General features: G+C 36.7%; 1 protein-coding gene across 10 annotated transcripts in view; it reads right to left on the bottom strand.

Moving 5' to 3' along the window:
• The window catches only part of OCA2 (OCA2 melanosomal transmembrane protein), a 191,840-nt gene that overhangs the window by 17,355 nt on the left and 149,404 nt on the right, over positions 1 to 25,081 (bottom strand). For all 10 annotated transcript variants that reach the window (XM_019283069.3, XM_019283066.3, XM_019283070.3 and 7 more), the window contains one exon: positions 23,474 to 23,567. In XM_019283069.3, the coding sequence (XP_019138614.3) occupies positions 23,474 to 23,567 (94 nt within the window). The remainder of the gene's footprint in view (positions 1 to 23,473; positions 23,568 to 25,081) is intronic.

Here is a 25,081-nt window from a genome sequence, read left to right as displayed (position 1 = left end):
GTACTCCCCAATTCAATGCCCCCACCAAAACTTTCCACACCACAGGCCACTCATCTTTTCCCCACCACAGGAAGTACAGGGCAGGTCAAACACCTCACCTTAGCAGCCTAAATTAGCCTTTTCTTTGTATTCATTACTACCGAACAATCTTATACCCAGACTACAAGTTGGCTGGACAGGTACCATGTTTTTGATCAGTGTTTTACTCTGCCTTGCTTTTTAACTGTGCAGGGCCTTGACAAGAACTTGTATCTGTGGTATCAGCAAGTGCACAACTCAGCACAACAGACCTGGGTGGAATAGGCAGCCCGGGGTTGAGAACATGCACATTAATGCAATCCTCATGACACTACCTGCACAGTAACTGTGCCTTGTACTAGCATGGCATGAACCGGAAGCACAGTATATTTCCAAAAGAAGTGCTTACCAGAAGAAACACACGGGACTTCAAAAACTGAATTAGTATCAAAAGAACAATAAAATATTCTGCAATACTGAAAGATTTTGCCTTGACTGTTTCAGTTCACAATCCTGGGAATCAAGAGCAATATAGCTACTAAACATCGTGCTAGCCTCAGGAACTGATAGATAGCTCCTACAGCCTGGGGATACGACCTTCTGTTACATGAGTCTATACACCTGCAACTTATATGGTAATGTATGTTTCTGTAAATTCCATTTAAATTCAACAAGCATTGAAAGAAAAGAAAAAGGTGGTATCAGCAACTAACAGATGCAAATATTGCTAGATTAACCAGGCCATTTTGGTCCCAAAGCTAGACAAAAGGCCCAAGAGCCATTTGCTGTTCTATAAGCAGTCTTGTAAACACCTATCAGCAAGGTACAGCTCCATCTGGCAGAAGACAATTTCTTGCCTTAGAATTCTTGTATTACCTCCTGGCTTACACCATGCTACTGAACCATCTCACAAGCTCTGTACATAATCCAACAGTGCCTTCAGTGACACTCTGAATGTTTGCATTAAGAAAAAAATGTGTCCTTTTACAGGAAGATATAAAACAAATGCACAAGATATTCTCAAAATATCATTAAAATGCATAGGAAATAGAGTTTCTTGTTCAACAGTTAATTAGGACTCATATTCTCTATATAAATCCCCAACCTTTAAAGAGGCATGAGCAATATCAAGAGTTTATCAAAAGGGCATGGTCAGGCCTTGTTCTGCCCTTCCTCAAATTCTTTGAAGAATGCCCATTAGCTTCATCTGAGACATATTAGGCCACCAAAGTATATTTTCAGCAATCACAGTCTCCTCCAGTTCAGTCTCCGTTATTCCTCTCTAACTCAGAAACAAGGTTAAGAGCAATAGTGTGGACCTCAGCACAAAGAATGAAATGGCACCCCCCCATCCAGAGCACATTTTCCGTCTCTGTGTTTCAGCCAGTCCAGTTCATGGGCCCTCATCCCCATCATTCATCAGTCCACTTAGAGCCTGAGGCTTACTGGGAATGGTAATAGCCTTTACCCCAAAATGCTAAACACAGCCACCTCCCACACTGAGGGCTCATGAAAAAAACAGGTATTTTGCCAGTCTGAGGGTTTGTTCCATTTTCTCTGAAGATGCTTAAAGGGTGTAGATGTGCTTGGGTTTCCCAGTCTTTGAAACACAGGCTTGCTGGTTTCCCATATTCTGCTGCGACTGCCATGAATGGTGAGATTTTGCTTTTTAAAGCAGGATGGTTTCCTGGGGTGTCACCAGTTACACCGCAAATCATAGATGATCAATGTAGATAGTGTGGATAGGTCTGAGCTAGCCCTGTTAAGTCTTCAAGCAGAGGTACCAGCAGCAGTCTAGTCCCAGCATCATGGAGCTCAGTGCATTCCACTTCATTAGCCATGAAATTGTGATTACACTGCTACAACTGTTCAAAGTCAGAAACATCTGACTTACACCAGAGTTCCCTGACATGTCCTGAACTGTGGGATTCAGCTTCAGATTCATCCACCTAAAACCAAGTGCCCACTAGGAAGACAACTTATGGGAGATGGCTAAGGTCTCACTGCAGTCAGTGGAGATCCAGCCAATGCAGCAAGTAGAAACTGCAGAGGTGTCTCTTCCATCCTGCTTTGACACCTGTGTTTGCTAAAATAAGGAGCATTTTAGAGATAGCAAAAAACTCCTGAGGAGAACACAGAATGAATTTTTTTAAATTGTTTAAATAGACGGACAAAGTTAAACTTGGAGGGTCTTACATTGATTTACAGTTTTTTTATAGTGGAATTGTGCCCTCACTCCATCATGAGTTTGGATAAAGATGTATAAAGCAGAGGCTGTCTCTTTGTAAAAAATCACCTTTTTTATGACAGCAAAATTGAAAGATAAGTCAGACCAGTGTATTCTCTCTCACTGTCACCACATCCAAGTGCCCCCATTGTTATCTAATACTTACTTGCAAAGCAGTCCCATTCACCACTCATCTCTAGAGTAGTAAACAACCCTTTTAACACTTTCAATATTTGGATTCCTCTTTATGCAAGGATGTCTTCATTTTACAACTCTACATACCAGTAATTTTCATGTGCTTACTGTGAAATGTGTACTCCCTATCTTTTGTGATATACATGGCCCTTAAATTGCATGTAGACCAAAGATATGGTGGCATATTTTCCTTGGACTGCTAAATTATTTGCATCTTCATATAATTTAGCAGGTTCTAGGCCAGTTCAAGTAAGTATGGGTATGTTAGGACAGTTACAAAAATCAGCTGTTAAATGGAAAGCTAGTTCCAATCTTAACCACTTTGTCATCACACTTCCTGAATCAAATGTTAATGAAAAATAAATCCTCTTCTGTACTAATAAATATAATCTTAAAATATTTATTAATTTCTTGCTAGCAAAATAGTCCTGTTTTATTTCTAGATAACTATAAATAAGGACTTTGCTTTTAATTAAACACAATGTTTTAAGAAATGAGATGCCAAACTGAAACAATAAAACAAAGTTGATATATTAGTATCTCCATTGGATTCTCTAAGAATATTTTCTCCTTCAAAGCTCATCATGTAAACGGAAGTTATTTGTCAAAGATTCTAGAAAGAACACATATTTTCATTTCCAATTACTATTTCTGTAATCCAAAATAGCTCAGCACCTAGACAGTAAAACATACTTTGTGAACACTGGCATGTGGAAACCTTTCCAGCTGAAGCAAATGTTAAAAAAAAAAAAACCAAAAAAAACCACCGGCTAAACAGACAAACATCATAAATTACATATGCTAAACTGCAAATTTAAGATTTATTTTATTGAGTCAGCACTAGCAACTGCAACCATGAGATACAAAGAAACTACCACATGAGGAAAAAAAGTGCTCCTCTTATTGACTAACACTTATTGACTAACAGTCTCCTTTTTCTTGTAGAGCATTTTAGGAGGCTCTTTGAAGAGGTTGCAATGCTAGAACATTCCTCCCAACCATCATTAGAAAAACACAAGCTTTATGCAAAACCTACCAAACAAAATATCTCACTGATGTGGCCAGCACACTGTGTAGGGAACAAAATTTTTTAAATCCATTGATTTATATTTTTTACTCCAGTTTAGCCAAGTACTTAACCCATCTGTGTCTTTTTTATTTTAATGTTTAAAATTAGGCATATTACTGGACAGCCATGGGATGTGGTACTTTTCTTATTTTCGTGCATTAGTATGAATTTCAGTTATGAAGACAAAAAATATAATGAAATTTATGTTAATGAAGTCATGAGAACAGAAGATAAGATTTCAGATTTACCTTTGACTTTCAGCAGAGCTTTTGTTGAGTGGACTTCCTATTAATTTCAAATTCTTCCAATTTGAGATTCAGACTTTTTTTCATCAATTTTGAAAATTTATGGAAATATTTCTAGTTATGCTGGGTTTAATAAAAGCAAAAGGTCACATTTTATATCACAAAAACCTGGAGAAAAAACCAGACAATGTTTGATTTTCTATTGTTGCACCAAGAAGGTTTTGATAATTTTAATGTTAAATGTCAATTAAATCCCTAACAGCTTTGCTGGTGCAGTACAAAGCTGTATGCATACAAAAGCAGAATGTGTTCCTTTCTAACACAAATCATGCTTCTATGAATTCTGTTATCTATTAAAAGTATCAGCATATACATAGAAACGAGAATACTTTCAATTCAAAATAGTGTATTATTTTCAACAGAAATTTATTTCTGCTAACCAAAAAATTTCAGCTGCTTTCAATCAAATATATTATACATAAATGATCATATTTTATGGTGAAATTTGTTAACAGTATGTTCATGTCTGGCATATAACTGACTAGATGATCCTCATCTAAGGAAAATTATAGACCACTTATTTAGGAATTGAACAAAGGATGTAGGAAGCCAGTCACAGAACCATTAAAAAGGAAATTCAGACTAAAACTTATAAGATTATTAGGAATCTCATTGAGAAGAATTCCTCTGCAACCACAGGTGTCTCCATGAGCTATAAACATAACTAATCTTGTATTTCTTGTGCAGCAAAAATTCCCCTTAGTCAATTACACTTTAAGATTTCCTTTTTGTACATGATCAGTCTTGACCATTAAGTCTATCAGGATGCTTGATTCTTATAAAAGTTATTGTCATCGAATTTGAAATTTGCTGTATGTATCCAGCATGAGGTTCTAATATCAATAAATAATAATAAATGCAGAATTTAAATGTAAATCTGTTATGTGGCAACAGAAGTGTCAAAATACATTCAAAACTTTTCCTGGAATGAGAATTTTAAGGTGAAGCAAACATAACTTTTGTTATGAGTTATTTCCAGCAGACTAAATGGCTGACAGGTAGTTTGTTAACTAAATATGCTTTACATCTGGGAATGGAAAAACAAATCAGTGTCCTTCTACTTTTGTCTCCTAAATATACTGGATAAATGATGCCTGCATCCTGCACTGACACTGTTGGAGCTGCCCGAGGCCACACAGTGTCCAGCTGCCGACATCCTTGGTGACAGCTGCAGCAGGCAGGGGTCGGCTGCAGCCTGCAGGGAAAGCTGTCAGCTGCAGTTTGCAGGGAAGGCTGGCTCCTTTGCAAGGAACGAGCCCCAAACAAAGGTGGTGTAAAAGCGTCGGCAGAGGCAAAGGATGAGAGAGGAGTCTCAGTGTAGGTTCCAGCTGGTTTACTGCAAGGGGAGGATCCAGCGACAAAGACCGGGAAAAGGGGAGAGCACAGCATTTTATATGGAGGTGGAACAAAGGGAAACAACCAATGGGAATTGACTGAGGAGGAGGAGACAACAGAGGAATATCCAATAGGGATAACCTAAGTGAGGGAATTACATGAGTAGACCAATGGGGTGTCGAAGAAGGGAGAACTTTCCAGAACTAATACATAAGTAACATGGGGAAATACATAAACGTCAATTTACACATAAAACTGGGTGGAGAACTCCTGAACCAATAAACTTAAAACATGTAAACTAAGAACCACTAGGAAGATGGGAACTCGCCGTAACCACGGGGTGAGAATCAGACCTCTGTGTTCTGGAGGCCTGTCTGCCAGTCCTCTGAATGCTCTGCTGCAGTGGCCACTGCCACCTGCACTGCAACACTGCACATACAGTTTTAATGTGAAGTGAAATACAATGTCTGGGCACCTTTCCATGCACAACATTCAGGGAGCAGATACCAATAAGGCACAGTAGGAGAATCCCTTTCAAATCCCCGTATTCCCAGGGAATGAGATCATGTTCAGCACACAGCTACGCTTCACTGTGAACTGCCCTTTTATGGTCGTTCCAGGATTAAGAGGGAAAGTGTACACAGAGAGAAAGCAATAAAAGGGAAGAAGAGCCACCATGGTTCTGTCTCATCCCATCCCCACCCTGCCTTCCTGAGGACAGAGCCCTCACCTCTGTCCTCTGCTCACCAGAGCACCTGGCTCTGCCACCTGACATCTGAAATGCAAAAAATCATAACAAGACCACGAACAGCCCCAAAATAGTGTGTGGTTGGCTAAAGAATGAGGTTACCATTTAAAGTCCCTTTAATTTATATAGCCAGATGAATTATAGATTTGAACCTGGCTCAGGAAGATCCTGGTGAAAAGTCCTGACCTTTGACCTAGCAGCCACTCAGGAGCTTGGGTAGTGCTCTGGCATTGTCCCTGCCTTTCTTGTTATTCTGACACATCTGTGTGGGGGAGGAAAAGGCTGCGTGCCACTGGGCTGGAAATAACAAGTGAAGAGATATGAATAGAGAGACAGTAAAGGACAAGAAAAGAGAGTAGAGACCAGTGAGGGTAAATGAATGGGTTGCAGTGTCATAAATTTTCGGTGTCTATATAATTTCAGTGTACATATTTTTTCAGTGTACAAAATTTCTATTAATATGCTTCTGTCCTATTTATTGCTTACTTCCTCTTTTGCATTTCCTTTGAAGAATTTTTATACAATTTCAGTGTATGACTGATGAGAAACTTATCCTGGGATTCAGCTCCAGATTCAGGCAGATGTAGATGAGAACTATATGTGAAAGAGTATTTTTGTGTAAGTTCCCACAGCAGAAGGTGGAAAATGTAGGCAACATAGCAAGCAGTGTGTAGAATAGATGTCTCTACTGCAGGTCAAAAGAAATCACAGATCAGATTCCTTTGATTCTGTTGGGAGATGCTCCCATCTGTTGCCTAAATGAAGGTAAGCAGCACCATTGGAGATGTGAAGACTGTCCCACTCAGTTCTCAGGATGGCCTGGGTCTATGTATCTTATGTCATATCTATCAGATAAATAATGTCCTGGATACAGGATTAGTTAGGTATGTTTGTTTAGGCAAGTGAATAAAGCCTTATATCCCCACCAGGAGCTCAGATGGAAGCTTAGATGATTATCGCTTATCAAATCAGGTATTGTAATTCAAGCTGAAGCCCATCTTCTGGTAAAATGCTGTATTGAGAATCAAGATACTTTTGTTTCATGAAAATTGGCCAGAATAAAAATCATATTAAAATAGTGCATTCATTCACGCTTTGTTCTACCTTTTTCTGGAATAAAAAATAGCAAGAAAATTTAGCGCTTGAATTGAATGAAGATTGCATTAGGGAAGACTAAATTATTTCAAAATTGATGTGGGTTTGATGTACTTGTTTTTCAACTGAAGCGTTAATTAAAAATTTTAAATATTAACTTTTAATTAAAGACACTATATTAATGCATAATTATTCTCATTTACTGTGGTTTTCATAGACATACCCACATTTGTGTATAAGCACCATTAAAATTTGTCAATATAAATTGATAGTTTTACCCTTTAACTCTCATGAATCAGGAAGTAGTAAAAGTAAAGTGTCATGTATCAGTATTTCTTCTGTATATGTGCTACAGTGCAACCCTTATTTAAGAGCTGCTAAGAATTAACTATATATGTATATATGCATTACGAAGGTACAATATGCATTACTTAGCTTTATGACACAACAGCATAGAGTTGGTTTTGATCAGCTGAAAAAAAGAAGCTAATTCTCTCCATCTCAGGATATCCCTTCAAAATGTCAGGACAAGTCTTCCCTTGCCTCTCCACTGAATGCAGAAGGAATACAAATGAACAGGCTGAATAACATAGATGACCTCAGGTGTTAATGAACCACATTTCAAGTCAAGTATCCTATTTCTAATGGTAGTCTTGCTGTTTATGAGGAAAATGCAGAAAGTTCTGGAGTACCACCATCACAGCAAAAATCTGTAACTTCCATGAGCTGAGAGTTCACGGAGAAGGTGACCTAAAAAGCCACTAACAAGGTTAATCCCCTTTTAAAATATTATCATATAATTCACACTTACGAGTTTAGGTGTGCAGACTTTTGTGCTGTGTCTTATGGTCCCATATACACCAGAGAGAACAGCCTGCAGTCACTGCTCATGTTGGGAAATCATCTGATTCTCAATTACACTTCAAATTGCCAAGACTCTGAGGGCACTCACAGACCACACTGTCCCTGTACAACCTTCCTGGAGCTCCCTTCCACTCGCGGCCCAGGATTCCACGTCACCCTTCTCCAGGGCTCCCCCAGCCAGACATTCTCAGTGTTAGAAAAACATGTTGCAAATGAGGTAGCAGTGTATTCTAGCAAAGGGTGGATTTTTTAATACTCATCTGCATTATAAAAAGAAATTTGATCATTCTTTCTACACTAAAATAGTTCAGAAATTAGCTGCTTTTCTGAAAAGTATTTTTGAAATTTCTGCATTATCAGAAAACTTGGAGATTTCAAAACCTGTAATTCTATCCCACCTGCAACAGTAATTATGACAAGCACTGGCTTACCATGCTTTTCTTAATTATTTCAGTAATGGTTGTTTATTGTATTTATTAATAGAATCCTATTCATTATCTCAAAACTTATGGAAAAGTTGACCACTCATTTTGAACTTGTTTCTATCTCTTCTTATCAGAATAGACATAGAAATTAGTATTTTTATGGCAGTTTATTCTGTGCATGTAAAAGTGTCAATTATTTTTAACCTCTTAAGTAAGAGAAGACACTTTATCTGTCACTGAACTTTTGAGTTTGACATCAATTAAAGTTCTCCCATTAAAAACGAGTTATTAGAGCAACATGAAGACTTACACAATCAATCTGTCAAAATGATATTACTGCAAAACCTTCAAAAAGGAAACCTTTCTTGTCAAACAGGCACAATTTGTAGGTGGCAGGCTTTAACTTCAAAATGAAAGCCCAAAGATCCCAAGGACCCTGCTTTACTCACATGTATGTGATAAATAAAAACAATTTTTAAAAAATATAACATTTAAGTAACAAAATGTGACAGACTATGTATACAAGAAAATACTGCTGTGTTTCTCATCACATTAACCACTAACAGAAATAATCCATATGATGATAGGTCTAAAAATGATAATAATCTAATCTGCTTTTAGTCTCATTAATTTTATTTATGAAAATACAGAAAATATTACATTTTATTAATATGCTAATGACCACATGCTCGCTGCAGTAATCAATGGAAATAGCACATGGAAATCTCAATATCAGCAACAATCCAAGGTCTTCCAAATTTAAATAAAATACACCACTGACAACAATGACCTCTCACCAAAGCAGAAAAAACAGAGGAAAAGACCTGTATTTGACTGTTCTCCCAGTTACTGCAAATAGCCTCTACTATAAACAGTCCTCACTGATGTATTAAAGAAATACAAAACAATTCTTTTGTTCTTTTTTTTTTTGTTGTTTTTGCTGTTGTTGTTGTTGGGTTTTTTTTTTTTACTCTTACTGGGTTTTGGCCTTTGCTGGTTTGAAATGGTTTCAATTTTCTTTTCTCTCTCCCTGGTTTGATTATTCATAGCTACATTGCCCATCTTCTTTCTTTTAATACTTCACTTATCACTATCATTACAGACAAACGTCTGCTCTTGCTGAGAAAAGCACACTTTCCAGCATTAAAAAGCTCCTTGCTACACTGCGAGAAGCAAAAATATAATTCAGTATATTTCAAAGCGAATTCTCTTCAAGACACTTTAATTCTCAGTCACAGTGAAAAAACAATCAGTAAACAAGGTTCCAATGAATTGCAGGGACGGCAATCAAATTAACTTTTTCAAAGAGTCCAGCCTGCACTTCAGTAAGGCAAATTTTCACAGAAATTTAACGAACTAAGCAACAGTGTTTCAGTACAGCTTCTGCATTTGGTTTTCAAAGGGCAAAGATTTAGGCACAAGGTATCATTATAGAACCTCCCCAGAAGGGCCTACAGGAATAAAACAAAAAAGGGTAAGATCAAGAGAAGCATGTGTAGTAGCCACTGTCTTTCTGACAGAGAAATTGGAAAATAGATGAAAAAAAACTTAAGCATGTAAAATTCATTAAATAAAAACAGCTGTGAAACTGGTGTAAAAAGACAAGAAAACTTCTAGGAAATCCTATCCCATGCACAAATCTATACACAGAAAACTTGTAATATTTATAAGGATTATTATTAGCTCATATTTTTCTTCTTTATGGGTGGGCTATTTACACTGGCCTAAATGGCCATGTGACCTGACAGCCTGAAGGACAGCAAAACACAGCTCTCACACTTTGCAGGTAATCTCAATATGATTAACTACTTTTGGACCAGATACCACTCAAGACCAATTAACAAGACACCAACAGCCAAATTGTTTAGTTGCCTGTGAGCATACCTTTTAATACAGTACTACCTATAAGGCCCCAACAAAGTATTGCCTCCCAGAAAGTCATAGGGAGAGAAAAGGGCTTTGTACATCACTGAAGTGTTGCACCAAGCAGTGGAAATGGATGAGTCCTAGAATAACAAATACCATAGAGGGAAAACAACTTGTCCCCCCATTACAGGCAAACCAAGATTATCTCATGCCCAAAAGAGAGTTCCAGTGAAAAAGAAAGCCAGTCTGGACTAGCTGAACCACAGCAAGAGGTGGATGGAGCACAACAGCTAATGTGATTTCAGAAGTAATTTGAACATTTTAGAGAACTATACTTATAAGAGAATGGACTTCTTCTATTTTTTTTAATGTATCTGTTCCATTTCTTATAATGTTTTGCCTCTGTAATTCAAAATGTATCAGTAGCTTCCCACATTTGTGGCAAACATCTCCTTTTCATATATTTTCTAAAAAATTAACTAAGATTAAGACACTGCATTAGATTTTTTTTTCCCCTTTGTATGACATAGAGCTACTACACAACACCCAGGTCAGTTGGCCACTACATCTATCAAAAGCCTTTCCTCTTCCACGTGCTGGATATACTGAGATGGTAACAAAAAGAAATTCAACACAATTGTTAGCTCAAAGACCTGGTGGAAGAAAGCAGCAAAGACTATTTCAGTCCTACTTCTTTTCTTGTCAGAAATATACCTCTAATCTAGCAAAACAAGGTGGCAATATCAGCCAGCATGATCATAAGAGTGGAGTCACTCAAGAGAGACTGTAGACACTCCTTTCGTCTCACACAGACTTACTTATGGTTCAGGTAAGGCACCATCAAACCTTTTATTTAAAGATCTGCAATGAAACATGAGTGCTAGACCACAACGGGAGCAGAGACATGGACACAATAGCTCCTGACACATGACCCACATTCTCATTAGCACTGCTGACATTGATGAATTATCTTGGAGAATAATGCACTGACCTCTTTTAACTGCTTTCTGATTTAATAGGCTCCATTAAAAAAAAAAATTAAATCACAATCATGACAAGCCTAACAGCATAATGGTATATATGACCTTCAGTTTGTGCCTTTTAGCATTTAACAAAAGTGTATTTACCTCAATGCAAAAGCAAAAAGGCTACAAGTTAACTCCTACCTTCTACCGTAGAAGTTTAACCAACTACAGAGCCTTTTTATTTTCACTCCAGAAGCCCCTAAAACTGGATAACACCTATTTTAATTATATTTTTTATCTAACCATGAAATTCTGTGCATTTAGATACGGAACCACTCAAACCAGTTTTAGAGGATCTGGTGGAAATTAAACGCAGTGAAATGAAAAATGAGGTAATTTACTTGCCTTTTAAAAGATTGCTAGAAAGGTGAATGTTCTCAACTATGATTTCAGCCCATATTAGTAGTGGTAAAATATGAATCCTCATGGCCAGACATGTCAGCAAAGAGTTTTTTATTCAAACTTCATCAGCTCTCAGTGAAAAATTATTTTCTTCAGATTTTTCTAGTAATTCATTTTTCCGGTTTTTACATGACTACTATTTAAAGAGACACTGAAGAAGCACTACACTGCTCTTTGAGGCAGAAATTCTGATTTTCAAATCCACCTTTCAGCATAAATCATATCTGCTATAAAATCCTGGGCTTTAGAGATACTTCAAGAAAATTTTCATTAAAATATTGTTCTGATAATTTAAAAAAAACTATCATGTGAAAATTTCACAAAGCACTTCCCAGAACCTATCTATCTCACCCATCTATATGTAGTAAAGTTTCTATTCTTTACCCTTCTTTACAGATTGTTAGAAAAAGAAGAGGAGAAACATTTGAGCAGTCTAAACAAAAAAACTCTACAAATAAATAAATAAATAATACCTTTCTTACTACAATATTCACTTACGTAATTATCATCATAGCTCTGCAACTTGAAAGAGGAAGTTATTTCAGAAAACCTGTATATCCTCTTCACATGCTAGAAGTCAGCTATGGGTACTAGTCTAAAGAAATACAAGATTTAAATTTTTTTTAAATGCCAAGCCAAAGCAAGAATGAACTTCCTCACAGATACAGCTTGAATCTCCATTTTAGAAAGAAACTTTTTTTATTCAGGACCACTCTGATAAAAAGCCAATAAATATGATCTCTTACGCATGTTGAAACACAAACACACAGAGCAAGCTAACTGTGGGGTAGCTGCAGGAATCATTCCATCCTGATGCACATCTGATTTAGTTCATGTATTTCAATATTCACCTCTACGTAAAATATTCATTAATTTTAACACAATGGCAGTAGACTAGATGGTCAAGACATGTATGGACGAAGAATAAGAAGCTGGGTGTTAAATCAGTAAAAAAAGCCTTGCTCCAAGAGCATGAGCAGTGTGAGCCTCTAAATGAGCCAACCAAGTACCATATTCAATCTGAAATAAAGCCTGGATGCACAATGGCCTCTCTCATCCCTTCTTCTCTCTCTTCACCTCTTCTCCCTCCACCCCATCCAGTTCCTATGAGAAGGAAATGCAGATAGAAATGCCAGATTGGAAATACAGCACATACCAACCCATTTATCAAACTGGGAGTCTCAGGTTCAAGGACCTAAGGGTGATGTGTTACCTCACATCTGCACCACAGACCTTTAAGCCACTTCTAGTAAAGTCAAGGTGTTTTTGTAGAACTCAAAAAATTACAATTTTGTTCTTCTTTCTAGATTTGCAGCTGGCCTATCATTTCAAAATATGAACCAGAGAAGTTCATAGTGTTCTCTCTGAAACCAATATAACATTTTTGTTTTCTATAAGCAGAAATAAGCCAAATTTCATGATAAGAATGCATTTTTTTTCTATTTGCATGGAACCTGGTGATAAGTTCTGGCAACAGGAGTACCACAGAGTATTGGAGAAGACAGAAGAAGAAAGTAGTCACTGACTCTGCTGGAACTTAAATAAAGTCTTTACATATTTATAAGTTGGTAGTACTGGCCAGAAGTTAGCCAGGAAAATGAATATATTGTTCTATTATTAAAAATGTGACAACATTTCTTCTTAATACTTTAGATTAGTGTCTGTTAAGAAGAGCCAAAATACACTGTTGTTATGTCCTTGCCTTTTCTACTCTCAGGAAAAAGATAGGACTAGTATTTTCAAGAAGAACTGCATGAAGGCTGACCCTTCATGTTTCCAGAATGCCTCAGCATAGCTCCCCGTTTCTCTAACCCAAATTTTCCCTTCCTGCTCTCTAGGTTCCCCTTGCCATCTGTCCTGATCATGAGGTAAAATTAGAAAATGATGGTTGGAAAAGACAAGAAAGGGGTTCACCTTGCCAAATTTTACCTGTGTAGGAGTTCCAGACTCCCTGTGTACTCAATATCACTATAAGTATGCACACAGAGAAAAATCCATCCTGTGTGTTTTAAATAGAAAGCTTGGAATATAATGCTCTGCAGGTGTGCTTAGGCAAATTTGTTCAGTGGAGATTAACATTGTAAAATACAATAGATACTATAAAGTCTTGAAAGATCACTCGTATCCCAACAGATTGTACCAGCTTAATGACATACCTGGTACAGATTAACTGGGGGAGAATTTTATGACTTTTTTTCCATGAAGGAAGATATAATCCAAGATACCTTGAAATCCTTTGCATAAAGTAGTTTCTATAAAAGTAGCACTGCACAAACACAGCAGTGTCTTCTGCTTGTCTGCTTTCTGAAACTACCAAAAATATCTAGAAATCACTACTCTTAAAATTATTTTCATTCCAAGTGCTGTTGGGAAGTTATTAGGTATTGATTCAGTTGGTAGCCTGTACTTAGAAAAGGTGACCAAGAATGGGTTATGGTCCATGTTAAGAAAGTACAGATATATATTACATTTGCCACTCTCCTTGCTGTTCTTTGATTTGTTTTAAAGTGTTAAATTGCTTTATACAATTTGTGACTTATAAGATGCATGGCATACAATTTCTAACACAATACTCTATAAACATGATCACTCCTATAACCTGTATATCTAGTAGGATCACTAGTGTGCTCATAAATTTCCAGGTAAGAGATTTAATTCTTCCATCCATACTGGATGCAAACATGCTTTTCCAAATATACCAGAATCAGTGTCCTGCATTTCAATTTAACAAGAAAAATTAAAATCTTATCTGGTTTCAGTGTAATCCAAAACAGTTTTTCTTTCTATGCTCTATTTTCATGTATCTATTCCTTTTCCTTGCTTAATTTAGTGATATGTAATGCCAGTAAACTAAAAAGATCTGCAAGAATTGGATGGATAATTTTATGCATATTATGTATGCATAGATTATTGCTCAGGAGGAAATACAAATACAGCAAATACACCAGAAATGTGAGTAGTTGGCATCCATGCAACATTTAGGGAAGAGCTTTTAGAATTACATTCATTACTCACTTGTATGACAGACCAGTACATGTTAGAACTTGTCCTTTAATACCCCTGAGTTTAACCTTTCAAATTTATGAATTTCTGAGCACCTCAAAGATTCTAAGTTCCAAAGAACCACTGATTTGGAAAAAAAACAAAGAAACCAACAGCCTTCTTCATAGATCATCACTGTCCCATTTAGTGCAGACTTTCCCCCGACTTACACCTTCTTGAAACCCACACAAGCAAAGTTCAATACACAGGGTTTGGAGAGTTAGTACATATGCGAAATAGCAGATTTTGGAATGCCAGGAGTGGTTTGCACTTTTCTCTTTATTTTTTCGTAACCATTTATACCAGGAGATAGTCTGAATTTCATATCTAATTTTTTTTATTCATAGGAGTATAGAAACAGTAGCTTTATGCTAGTGAAAAATACTCTGAAATCCAAAAAGGCAATTCAGAAATTATATATGAGATGTCCTAAATGACATGCAATACTTCAGAATTTAAAATAAGAATATTTTTTAGCATCGAAAAAGTTGATCTGGTTCTTAGATTGATATGGTTTGTGTTGTTTGTGTTTACTCTTCAGCTTGCTACCTTTTTTTTTCCCCTCTAAAAATGGAATCTTTCTATCTGATAGCAATGACACCGTCAAGTATCTTGATGATATGCGGTTACAGTTATTCAACTGCAGTACTAGCATTCATTCTTTACTGTTACTGACCTGAAATCAAAATGTATGTCAATAAAATTTTAGTTCAATTTCTTTGTGTGTTTCATGGATACATACATGCATAAACTGTACAATTTAGAGTCACTTTTAAACCAATCTCGAAATCTTCAATTTGAAAGACTCAACACTGAGGATTTTATGAGACAGTGTTAAATTAATAATGTTTTGAATGAGAAGTATTACATGAATTGAACATTTTACTTTTTATATAAATATATATATATATATATACCTTAAGCTATGTGAATTTGTTGCATATATCACATTTTACCATTATTTGTTTCCTTGCTCAAAAGCTCACATAATTAACTGATGTCAATGTTTTGTAGTCATATCTATTTCTTAAAAAGTATTTGAGGTATATTTAGGGTTTGGGTTTGTTTAAATTTAAATGAGATCAACACAGAGAACCAAGTGAGAAGAGTTACACATGAGACTGAACCAAAATTGCCATTTCAACACAGATACTTGCAAACAGTGTTTTCCTTATATTGGCACCATTTTGAATACTAATATTGAATATTACCATACCATAACAGTTGTGCAAAGCTTCACTGGAATTACTAGACTATAATCTCACATTGGTTGAAAAGGTAGAAGATAATTCCACTATCCTGCAGGACTTGGTCAAACGTAAGCATTGGAAAAAACAGAACTTTTTAAACTTCAACAAGGACAGATGCCAAATCCTGCCTAGGGGGAAGAAAAGCCCTTGCAACAAAAACATCTGGGGACAGAGCAACCAGGGAGCAGCTCAGCAAGGAAAGCTCTGGAGGGGTGATCTTCATGTGAACCTGTGGGAAGTCCAGCACCAAAGGCAGCCAACAGCCTCTGTGACTCTATGGAAAGGGGAAGGTCCCTTCCATTCTGTATCTTTCTATGTTTTTTTCTATGACCCTATGATTAAATACTATTTCTATGACCTTACCCCACAATATTAAAGTGACACGTCTGAAGGATCACTGCTTCCTATGGAACCCAATGAAACACCGGATCATTGCAATTGCATTTTAAGTGCCCTTTTCCAAAATCTTAGAGGATGAAACACACACATTTCACGGAATTTAAAGGCTAAAACCGTACTAAAATTTTAATACCTGAATCACAAAGCCATATTTTAATGAGTGAAATGACAAGTATTTAAATCCCATCTTTCTTTACTGGAAACTAATTTGCTAATCCAAAAGACTTCTTGGCAATAAGAGAAGAGAAAAAGTAATACTTGTATGTCCACAGGCCAAACAATTCAAAGCTATTAATTCTACTCAGAAGACATAGAAGACATTTTAAGCTTCATGAAAACTTCACGGTACAGATAAATCATGCTTCAAATTGCAAAAGGAAATAGCCTCTTACTTAAAGGCTCAAAGTACTACTTTTCTCCCTTTCTTCTAAAAATAAAAAAGGTGAATCCATATTCATCCACATTTCCACTTACACTGTCTGCAGACCTTAAATAAAATCAGAAGAAATACTAAAAAACCAAACCACTCACAACTCAGAAAATATTCTTAAAATGGTGTGCACCACTGTTGTAGGAATACTTTCTTTCATGGGCTTTGATGCAAGCTATGAAAGTACTTAAAATAAGCAGCATTTACTTTATTCAGCTGCCACAGATGTCAATATAACATTTGAGAGCAGTCATTAGATCAACACTGACAATTTAAAATATTGCAATAATTGTTGTTGGATAGCTCAAAGAAAACTGGCATTTTTCTTAACAAAGCCAGTTTGGAACCTAATAATTTAAGATGAATACATGCTGAACTACCTTTCTACTGAGTTGAGTGATCAGGTGAAAATTGTCTATAGTTTTGCCCTTTCTATCATAACAGTGAATAGGATGTTGAAATTTAGATTACATTTGTTAAATTCAGTTCCCTAAATCTGATAATTAGAGATTTTCATATGCAATTGCATTTGAAATTTATTATTAGAATCAGCTCCTAAAAAAACCTTCTAATGCACTTATTTGAACAGAAGAACTCTGTTATCATGTCAAGTATGAACATTTAACCCATGACCACTTACTCCTCCTTTTTGATCAGAAGAGTACTGGTAAATGAGATTGAGATAATTCTTGCATTATAATTGTGAAACCTTTACTCAACAGTTCATTGAATCTTCTTTAGGTATTTTGAATGTCCCCAGATTCGATCTTCTGGAGCTGCACAGGTGATCAGAAAGTCCACAGGTTAATTGAGTATGGCTATTTTGATACCACATTCCTCAATCAAGTTCTCCATCACCAAAATTCATACCCAAAATGTAGGGTTAGTTTTATTCTGATCAGAATCAGCTTTAAAAGAGCAACAGCATAATTGTGGCATAGGGTGGTGTTAATAGCAAGAAAATAGGAGAAAAATACACTAAATTATCAGGAATAAAAAGGACTATAGCTGTCTAACACATAATCCAGTAGAGACATTTATATGTTCTTTTTAAAGTGTTATTTTCAATAAGTTGTGTAAATAGGATACACAGGAGGTAGCAAAGAACACCACATTTTTCCTCCCACGTACATGAATGACAGTTCTCACAGGAAGTACTGTTTCACAGACTTTGCATCTGAGGGCTCTCAAACACAGATAAATAGGATATCCTACTGAAAATATTTTTGCTGTGAATACCTCACAAAACAAATCCTATGATAAAACCATTTTTTTTTCCTAAGCTATTATCAGAAACCAATATTTTTGACACTTCCAAATTATTCTTACTCCTAGAGAAGACAGAGAATATTAATTCAGCTCTGTGTATGAAGGGAGGGCAATGACAGAAAAATGCAAAACCTGAAAATATGCACAATGCCTGCAGGATCATATCCAGCTTACCTTATCACTGTAACTCTACATTAGGCTCTTAGGCTCATAGCCTGTTCCTCTGGGCAGACTGACTTCCCCATGTATTAAATCATTTTTCCCACATTCTTATCCCATTACATAGAGTTATCCAATCAATTCTTCTCATAACCAGCACTGTGATATAGGCACAGTCAGCCAAAATTTGCTTGAAATAAAATTGGAGTATTTCCCACAATAACCACTTTCTATTTTTGTCAAATATGTTCATAATTTATCTGTGATTCTGTTTTTTTATTCACATCGCACATTAGGGATACAGAGGGGTGATTGGTGTTGAATTACAATAGGATTAAGGAACATAAGTTACTTTCTGTTTGAAATACTATGTATCGTTAAAAAGTTATATAAATGCCTTTCTTACAGAGAAAATTAAAGTCAAGTTGTAAATTGTATTAGCAAGTAAAAAAGGATAATTAAAGCTCCTACAGCAATGAGAACTTCTTATGTTATGGAGCTGGTATCAAATTTTTCATTGGTAACAAAAAGATTTCTGTGTATCATTTTCATGTTCCTCAAGTTGGTCTGACCTAGTAGAATGCTATATTGCAACAAACAAACTCAGACATATGTTACTAAAAATTTTAAAAACTATTATGAAATGAAGCATCTAGACTAAAAGAGACATCTGCAATGTTATTTCTTTTATCTTATTCCTTGAGAAAAATAAAACTCTGTTGATTATTTTACGGTCTGAATTGATACAAAATCATTATGTTAACCTCTAGAATTCATCCAGGCAACAAGAATACAATGTCTTTATCTGACCATTTGCCAAGCAAAAACGTACTGTCCTACATTTGGGGTTTTCCTTTATGTTAAGCTCTTATTTTTGTGTAATCTTTCTTTGATAATTAGACTAAAATCATAATAGGAATATTATCTTTCCCTGCCTTCTGCTTACTCATAAATGCTGTCTCTGAGCAATTACCTTCATGTTATTAACATATCTGATGTTTTCTACAGGGTCAAGCAAGGAAAATAGTTGCACTTCTGTCTAGAGGCATAACGATCATTTGTTTGCTCTGATGTTTGCTTGTTCTAATGTTTACTCTTGACCACATACAGCAAATATCCCCTGCTCTTTATCTCCTTTTCCAAGCCCCACAGACTCACATTTCTTTCTATTTCTACCACTTAAATACTTGTCTTTGTATCCACAATGCAGGAAAAGTATAAGAAATTGAGGGGAGAACAGATATAATCACACTCATGTAAGTAACGTGAAAACTGAAAAAGACTTGGATTTACACTGAGCAGCAAATTGAACAGGAGTTTGATATTACCTAGATTAACAAAGAAAAGGCAAATAGCTCCACATTCTGTATAAAATCTTATATTTTTTAAATGTGAAAAAAATAAGAGGACTGTGCCTGGAATATCATGTTCAGCTCTGGCCTTCTAAATTACTAGGAGGATAAGGAAATACTAGGGTACATCTAAAATTTTCTTTTTAAGGAGGAAGGATTAGAACACATAGATACAGTTTGATGAGGAAGTTTTCAAGATGGACAAAGAGCATCATTTGGTGCTACTGATTCTAAAAATGCAAGAGAAAGAAATTGTTATTCTGAGCTTGCTCTTCCTAGGACTTTCAATTTTGGTTTTGTCATAACATTGCTTCTTTCCTTTTGAATTTGAGTAATTTTAAGTGAATCATCCAGGGCAGTCATTCATTATTTGCCTTCAGATTTCTGGGGCTGGTTAAAAGCTGAATCCCCAAGTGGCTGGTCTTGGAAGGCACCACTGGGGCTCACAAGAAGCCTGGGGAGCAGCATTAGTGACTGGTCTCCAGCAGGACTTTGTGCAGCTGATCACATTGAGAACTTCTGCCTTTTCCACATCCGTTGTCAGCAGGTCCTTTCCCCATTCAACGAGGCTCATATGTCCCCTATTCTTCCTTTTGCTGCTGATATACCAGTAGAAGATCTTTTTTGTTGTTCTACCACCATGTTTAATAGATTCAAAGATAAAAATATTTTCATGGCGATAAATTAAACTTATTACAATATTGCATATTGTAAGCTACACGTGAATCTTTTTATTTCAGTGGAACATAATGAATAATCAAAAAAGATCACAAGGTCTGGAAACAGCAAGTAGAATTCATAGCAACCAAAAGATCTTTCCTCATAGGCAATCTTCCTCTTTCTCTTGTGAGCACTGTCCAGACAGAAATGGTTTCTACATGTGTTGATGGGTAATGTCAGAGAAGGGGACAAGGTCCAAATGCATTCTGGGTAAGATATTTGGTGACACTTGCCAGCACACTCACAGCCAGGCACACATGGATATGACCTGGTATCTCCTCAACCAGCAGTGTACTCTGAATGCCAGGCTGCTTTAAGGTGCTTCAACGCAGAGAGGGAGGCCTGTTCCCTTCTCTCTTCTTTCTCAGTGTAATCTTTCCCACCTAAATGCCATCCTACTGGAACCACCTTACAGGCACAGCACTTCCAGCACACGAGCCTGAGTTGTTTGGATGGTGAGAATGGGACACCGGACCTGTCTTCCCCTTACATCCATTTGTGGATTACCATGTCCTTGAGGCAGTAGGACTCTTGATCCAGGGGAAGAAGCAATTAGTTGTTGTTCTGAGGGGGAGGCTTCCCCAGAAGGCTAGAGAGATTTCTGAAAGACTATAGCATTCATGGTCATACAGTCACGTGCCTCCCCAGCACAGGATTTCTTCTGATGAAGCCACTCCAGAGAGAAGCACATCAAGCTGGTAAGACCACATCATTGTAGGCAAGCTATCACACCTAGCCACCTCTGGCTCTGGCTGGGCAGCAGAATAGCATTGCATAACACATCTGCTCGGTTGCCTCTGCTACCTTTTTAAAAAGAGAAGAGGAACCTCAAACTGCATCAAGTGCCACTGCACAAAGACACACAGAGGAAAGGTCATGAGCCCATCATCCCTCTTAAAGAGCAAGAAGCCTGCTTTATGCCTTTTTCTTTCCCTGCACAGAGAGTCATCATGGTGCCTCTTGCCATGAGGAACCCACAGCTTCCATAGAATCTCCCACTCTGTTGTATCGAGGTGCACTCATCAGACATGCTTATCAACCCTGTCTGGGATTCCTCTTACAGGAAACTGTGTCAAAACATGGTTTTCAAAAGCGCTGCTTTGAGCAAAGGCCCCCCTTAAACACAATTTCATCATTTGGCTTAGCATGCAGCTAGGAAGGAAGTGTATTTGAAGTAGCGAACTCTGCTCTGTGACCCTAGGCACCACTTGAGACAGACGTGGCAAGTGTACAAAGAAATTTGGGAAAGACAGACCACCAGCTCAGGCTGCAATAAAGACATCTTAACAAAAGTCAGTCAGCAGAGGGTCATCATCCCCCCACACATGGTACCCATGATTTTTCTCTGTTGAGTCACAAGGGTTTGCGAGATGAAAGAGTAACAATCTGGATCTGTACTGGGAGAAGCACTGCAGAGGACCCTCAATAGGGATGTGAAACCTATTGAGTCATTCTGGGCAAACAGGGAAGAAATGCAGAAAATTCACTTTATACTTTGAGGCAACCTTCATAAATAAAAGTAAGCAAATCAAAATCCTCAAGGGATATTACGTAACACCTCTTGCTGCCCAGAGAAGCCTCAAAATATATTGAATTTGTGAACATTTGACTGAAACAAGTATTTTCCTAACATAAATTGTGAAGAAGCTCATGATCTGCCTGCTGAGTGATTAAAAGGCAGCCAGCAAAAGTGGGCTATTATGTTCTTTCTGCTAATTAATATCCATTGCTATCTTCCTGAGACCACTGTGGATTCAGTTCTCACATCTTTGTTTACAGTGGCTACAGTCTTTCCCAGTAATCTCTTCCACCAAAAGCATATGTATAGAAGGCAATTTCAGAGCATCTGTGTACTGTCATCAGCTTTGCCAAAGAATACGTTCCAGTAAACACTGCTTAACAGACTAGCCAGGCTTTACATCTTCATTCAGTCTCATAAAAGTTTTAAGAACATTTCGTTACAAAATCCATGTAGAGGACACAGTGTTAATGCTACATACAAGTTAAGTCTCCAAATGAAAAGGTGAAAATCTGTGAAAAATGAACAGAGCAATCCACAAGCCCATTATTGCTGTACCACCATTTTTGTGCAAGGGCTTCACTTCCAGGAAGTCGATTAGCTATCACTATGTACTACATAAGACTGTTCTGCAGTCTCAAAGGTCCTGACAACCAAGAGTTTGATTTGATAGACATCCATCTTTCTAAAATATCTCATCAGAAAACTATGGGGGAAGAGCTAAGCTGTGCTATGAGTAGCACATCCTCATAGCTTGAGTTTTAGCAGCAGCACTTCAGACCACCTTTCTTTTCAGGGTTATCATTATCTTGGTTTCAGAAAATCATGTATGATTAACCATATTAATAACGTAGGTTTGAGGGCTTTGAGGTAAACAGTTTAGAAAAAAGCTGATAGACTTGAGAAAATATAATAAACAATGTAAAGAAAAATAAACAGAAAAAATAAATTGGTGTGAGCTTAACAGTATCCTTTGTCCTAAATATGCAGAAAAAAGAAGCAAGGAATTATGTTTTAGCTCAATCAACTACACTTTAAACTTGCACTTTGTGTTTAGTCCTCATTTTGCCAGTTTCCACTTACATCTTTCAACCACAGTCTCAAAAACTGGAAGTTTGTGGAAAAATATTAAACTGTTGTATGCATTAAGTACACCTTGTGCATTAAAAACCTGCTGATGAATGACCTGCAAAGAAAATTCCACTATTAAAAAGATCTATTAATTATTAATTAAACAATTATTAAGCAACAACTTGAGTTATTACTGGCTGCTCGTCACACTTTCATTCATAGTACCTAAGCAGCTGGTCAAAACAAATAATTTCTTTTAGGTAAATAGTTTACTCATGGGATCAGGGAGTAAAAATCAACTCAGTCTAAATTAGGACATTCCAGTTTTTCCTGATGATAGAATGTCCATTAAAATGTGAATATGAGAAACTAGGTTTAAACTGCATTTAACAATAAGGCAACAATTTACAATTTCTACAAAGCTAAAGATTGAGGGTGATCAAAGAAGGAATTTCTGAGGCTTTGTTTCTCCTGGAGTTCCACTGTGCTCCCACCAGCTTCATGAATTCTATCAACATTATACAAAAATAAAGTGATCTGTCTTCCATCTGCATTTCAGTTGCCAAAACCAAATTAGGAACGCAAGTCTATTTTATAGACCCTTTCTCTAGATTTTTCTCCTTAGAAGATTCACTGTTTGCCTAGAGAAAAAAAAATCAGATCTAATGTGAGAAGTTTAAAATTGTACCTGAAGAACTCCATGAAAGAGAAGCCATAACCATGCTGTTCAGCAATTCCAGCACAAACAACATTTGCAGATGCTCCAATCAATGTTCCATTACCTGCAGTTCAGAAAACAAAGACCATTTTATAGTTGTGCTTTTTTTCTTACTCTTCCTCTGTTTATTCTGTATTAAAGTACTAAGATGTACTCATTACAAATGAAAAATCAGTTTCTGTTGCATAGGTTTGGAAAGAAACATACAGTCAATATCTCCACATCCTATAAATAGCTTCACACTTTGAAATGTAAGTCTGCTATTATTCTCTGATTCTACTTAAGCCAGAAAAATAGGGAAGGAACACAGCGCCAATAACACTGCCAAAATATCACCAGAGAACTGCATTCAGATAAACTTGTTGATTTTTTGTTTTACATAAATAGAAGGTGCCATCAGGTGAGGTGAAAAGAAAGATGAGATAGTTTGAGGATGCTAAGAATAATGGATGCCTTTTTTCCTTACGCCAACCTGACTTTGAAAATGTAGTGTTTTATTTATAGATAAATTAATTAATTTGCAAGATTTGTTTGGGGGATTTTAATAGAAATTTAAAACACAGTTAAGTGTGACCATGGAGGAGAATGAATCTGTTTCACATCTCTCTCCTAAGGATCACAGACTTTGTTTACCTAATCACCATGGTTCTTCAATAAATAAGGAAACATAATTTCATTCAGTGAACTTCACCAAATTACCTTATACAAGCCTGCACAGGAGAAGAACACACCAAAGAAAAATAATTTTCCACATTTATAATGCGCATCTATCCTTACTTCTCTTCTCCCAAGCCGCTTCCAGAAATTAATTCATTTCTTCATTTTCTTTACACTTTTAACAATGTGGCAATGTATCTGAGCTCAGGTATTCAGAGCTCAGAAAGACCAGCCCATTTTCCATGTCGTTGCCATGAGTTATACCTCAGATTTATACATGCTGCATACTTGACTTCCATAAAGCAGATGGCTTCTGCAAACGTTTCTGATCTAAGGCACGACTCAGGAAGTGCTAGTGACTCCTACATGCTGTTCTTTAACTGAAGTCTTGAACAAAGGAGGTAATAATCTCAGAGAATTTTTTTTTATACTTTGGCAAGTCATCTCTTTTTCCATACATAACTACATTAACAATCCATTATTCTAAGCACAAGCCCTCCTTTCCTCCCATTGGCATGTAGTTACTCTTCTTACTTTGGTTCTGTTAAAAATTTTAGCTCCAGGGAAATTCTTCTGGTCTCACTTTGAGAGAAACAGATTATAATGTAATTAACGCTCCAGTTAATTGTTTTGATTTACTAAATGTTTCAGGTCACCCAGAGATCAGCCTACCAAAAAGTATCTCAGAATAAAGGCAGAAGAATTATTCCCCCAGGTATTCACACATGGTACTGTTATGGCCATCTGCACCTGAAAGTGCACACAAAATTAGCAGATGTCTAAAAATATACTTAAAAAATAATAGAACACTCTTAAATTCAAATAAAATGAAGTGCTATAATTCAGATGGTTTTGAGTGGTCGTTCTAGTGACACAGCAACAACTTTGGGAAAAAAACTAAACCCCAAAAGTCACTCAGGA

The sequence above is a fragment of the Corvus cornix genome, chromosome 1 (genome assembly GCF_000738735.6).
Source record: "Corvus cornix cornix isolate S_Up_H32 chromosome 1, ASM73873v5, whole genome shotgun sequence".
Lineage (NCBI taxonomy): Eukaryota > Metazoa > Chordata > Aves > Passeriformes > Corvidae > Corvus > Corvus cornix.
Note: the sequence above shows the minus strand (reverse complement) of the source record. Positions and strands in the feature narration are given on the sequence as shown.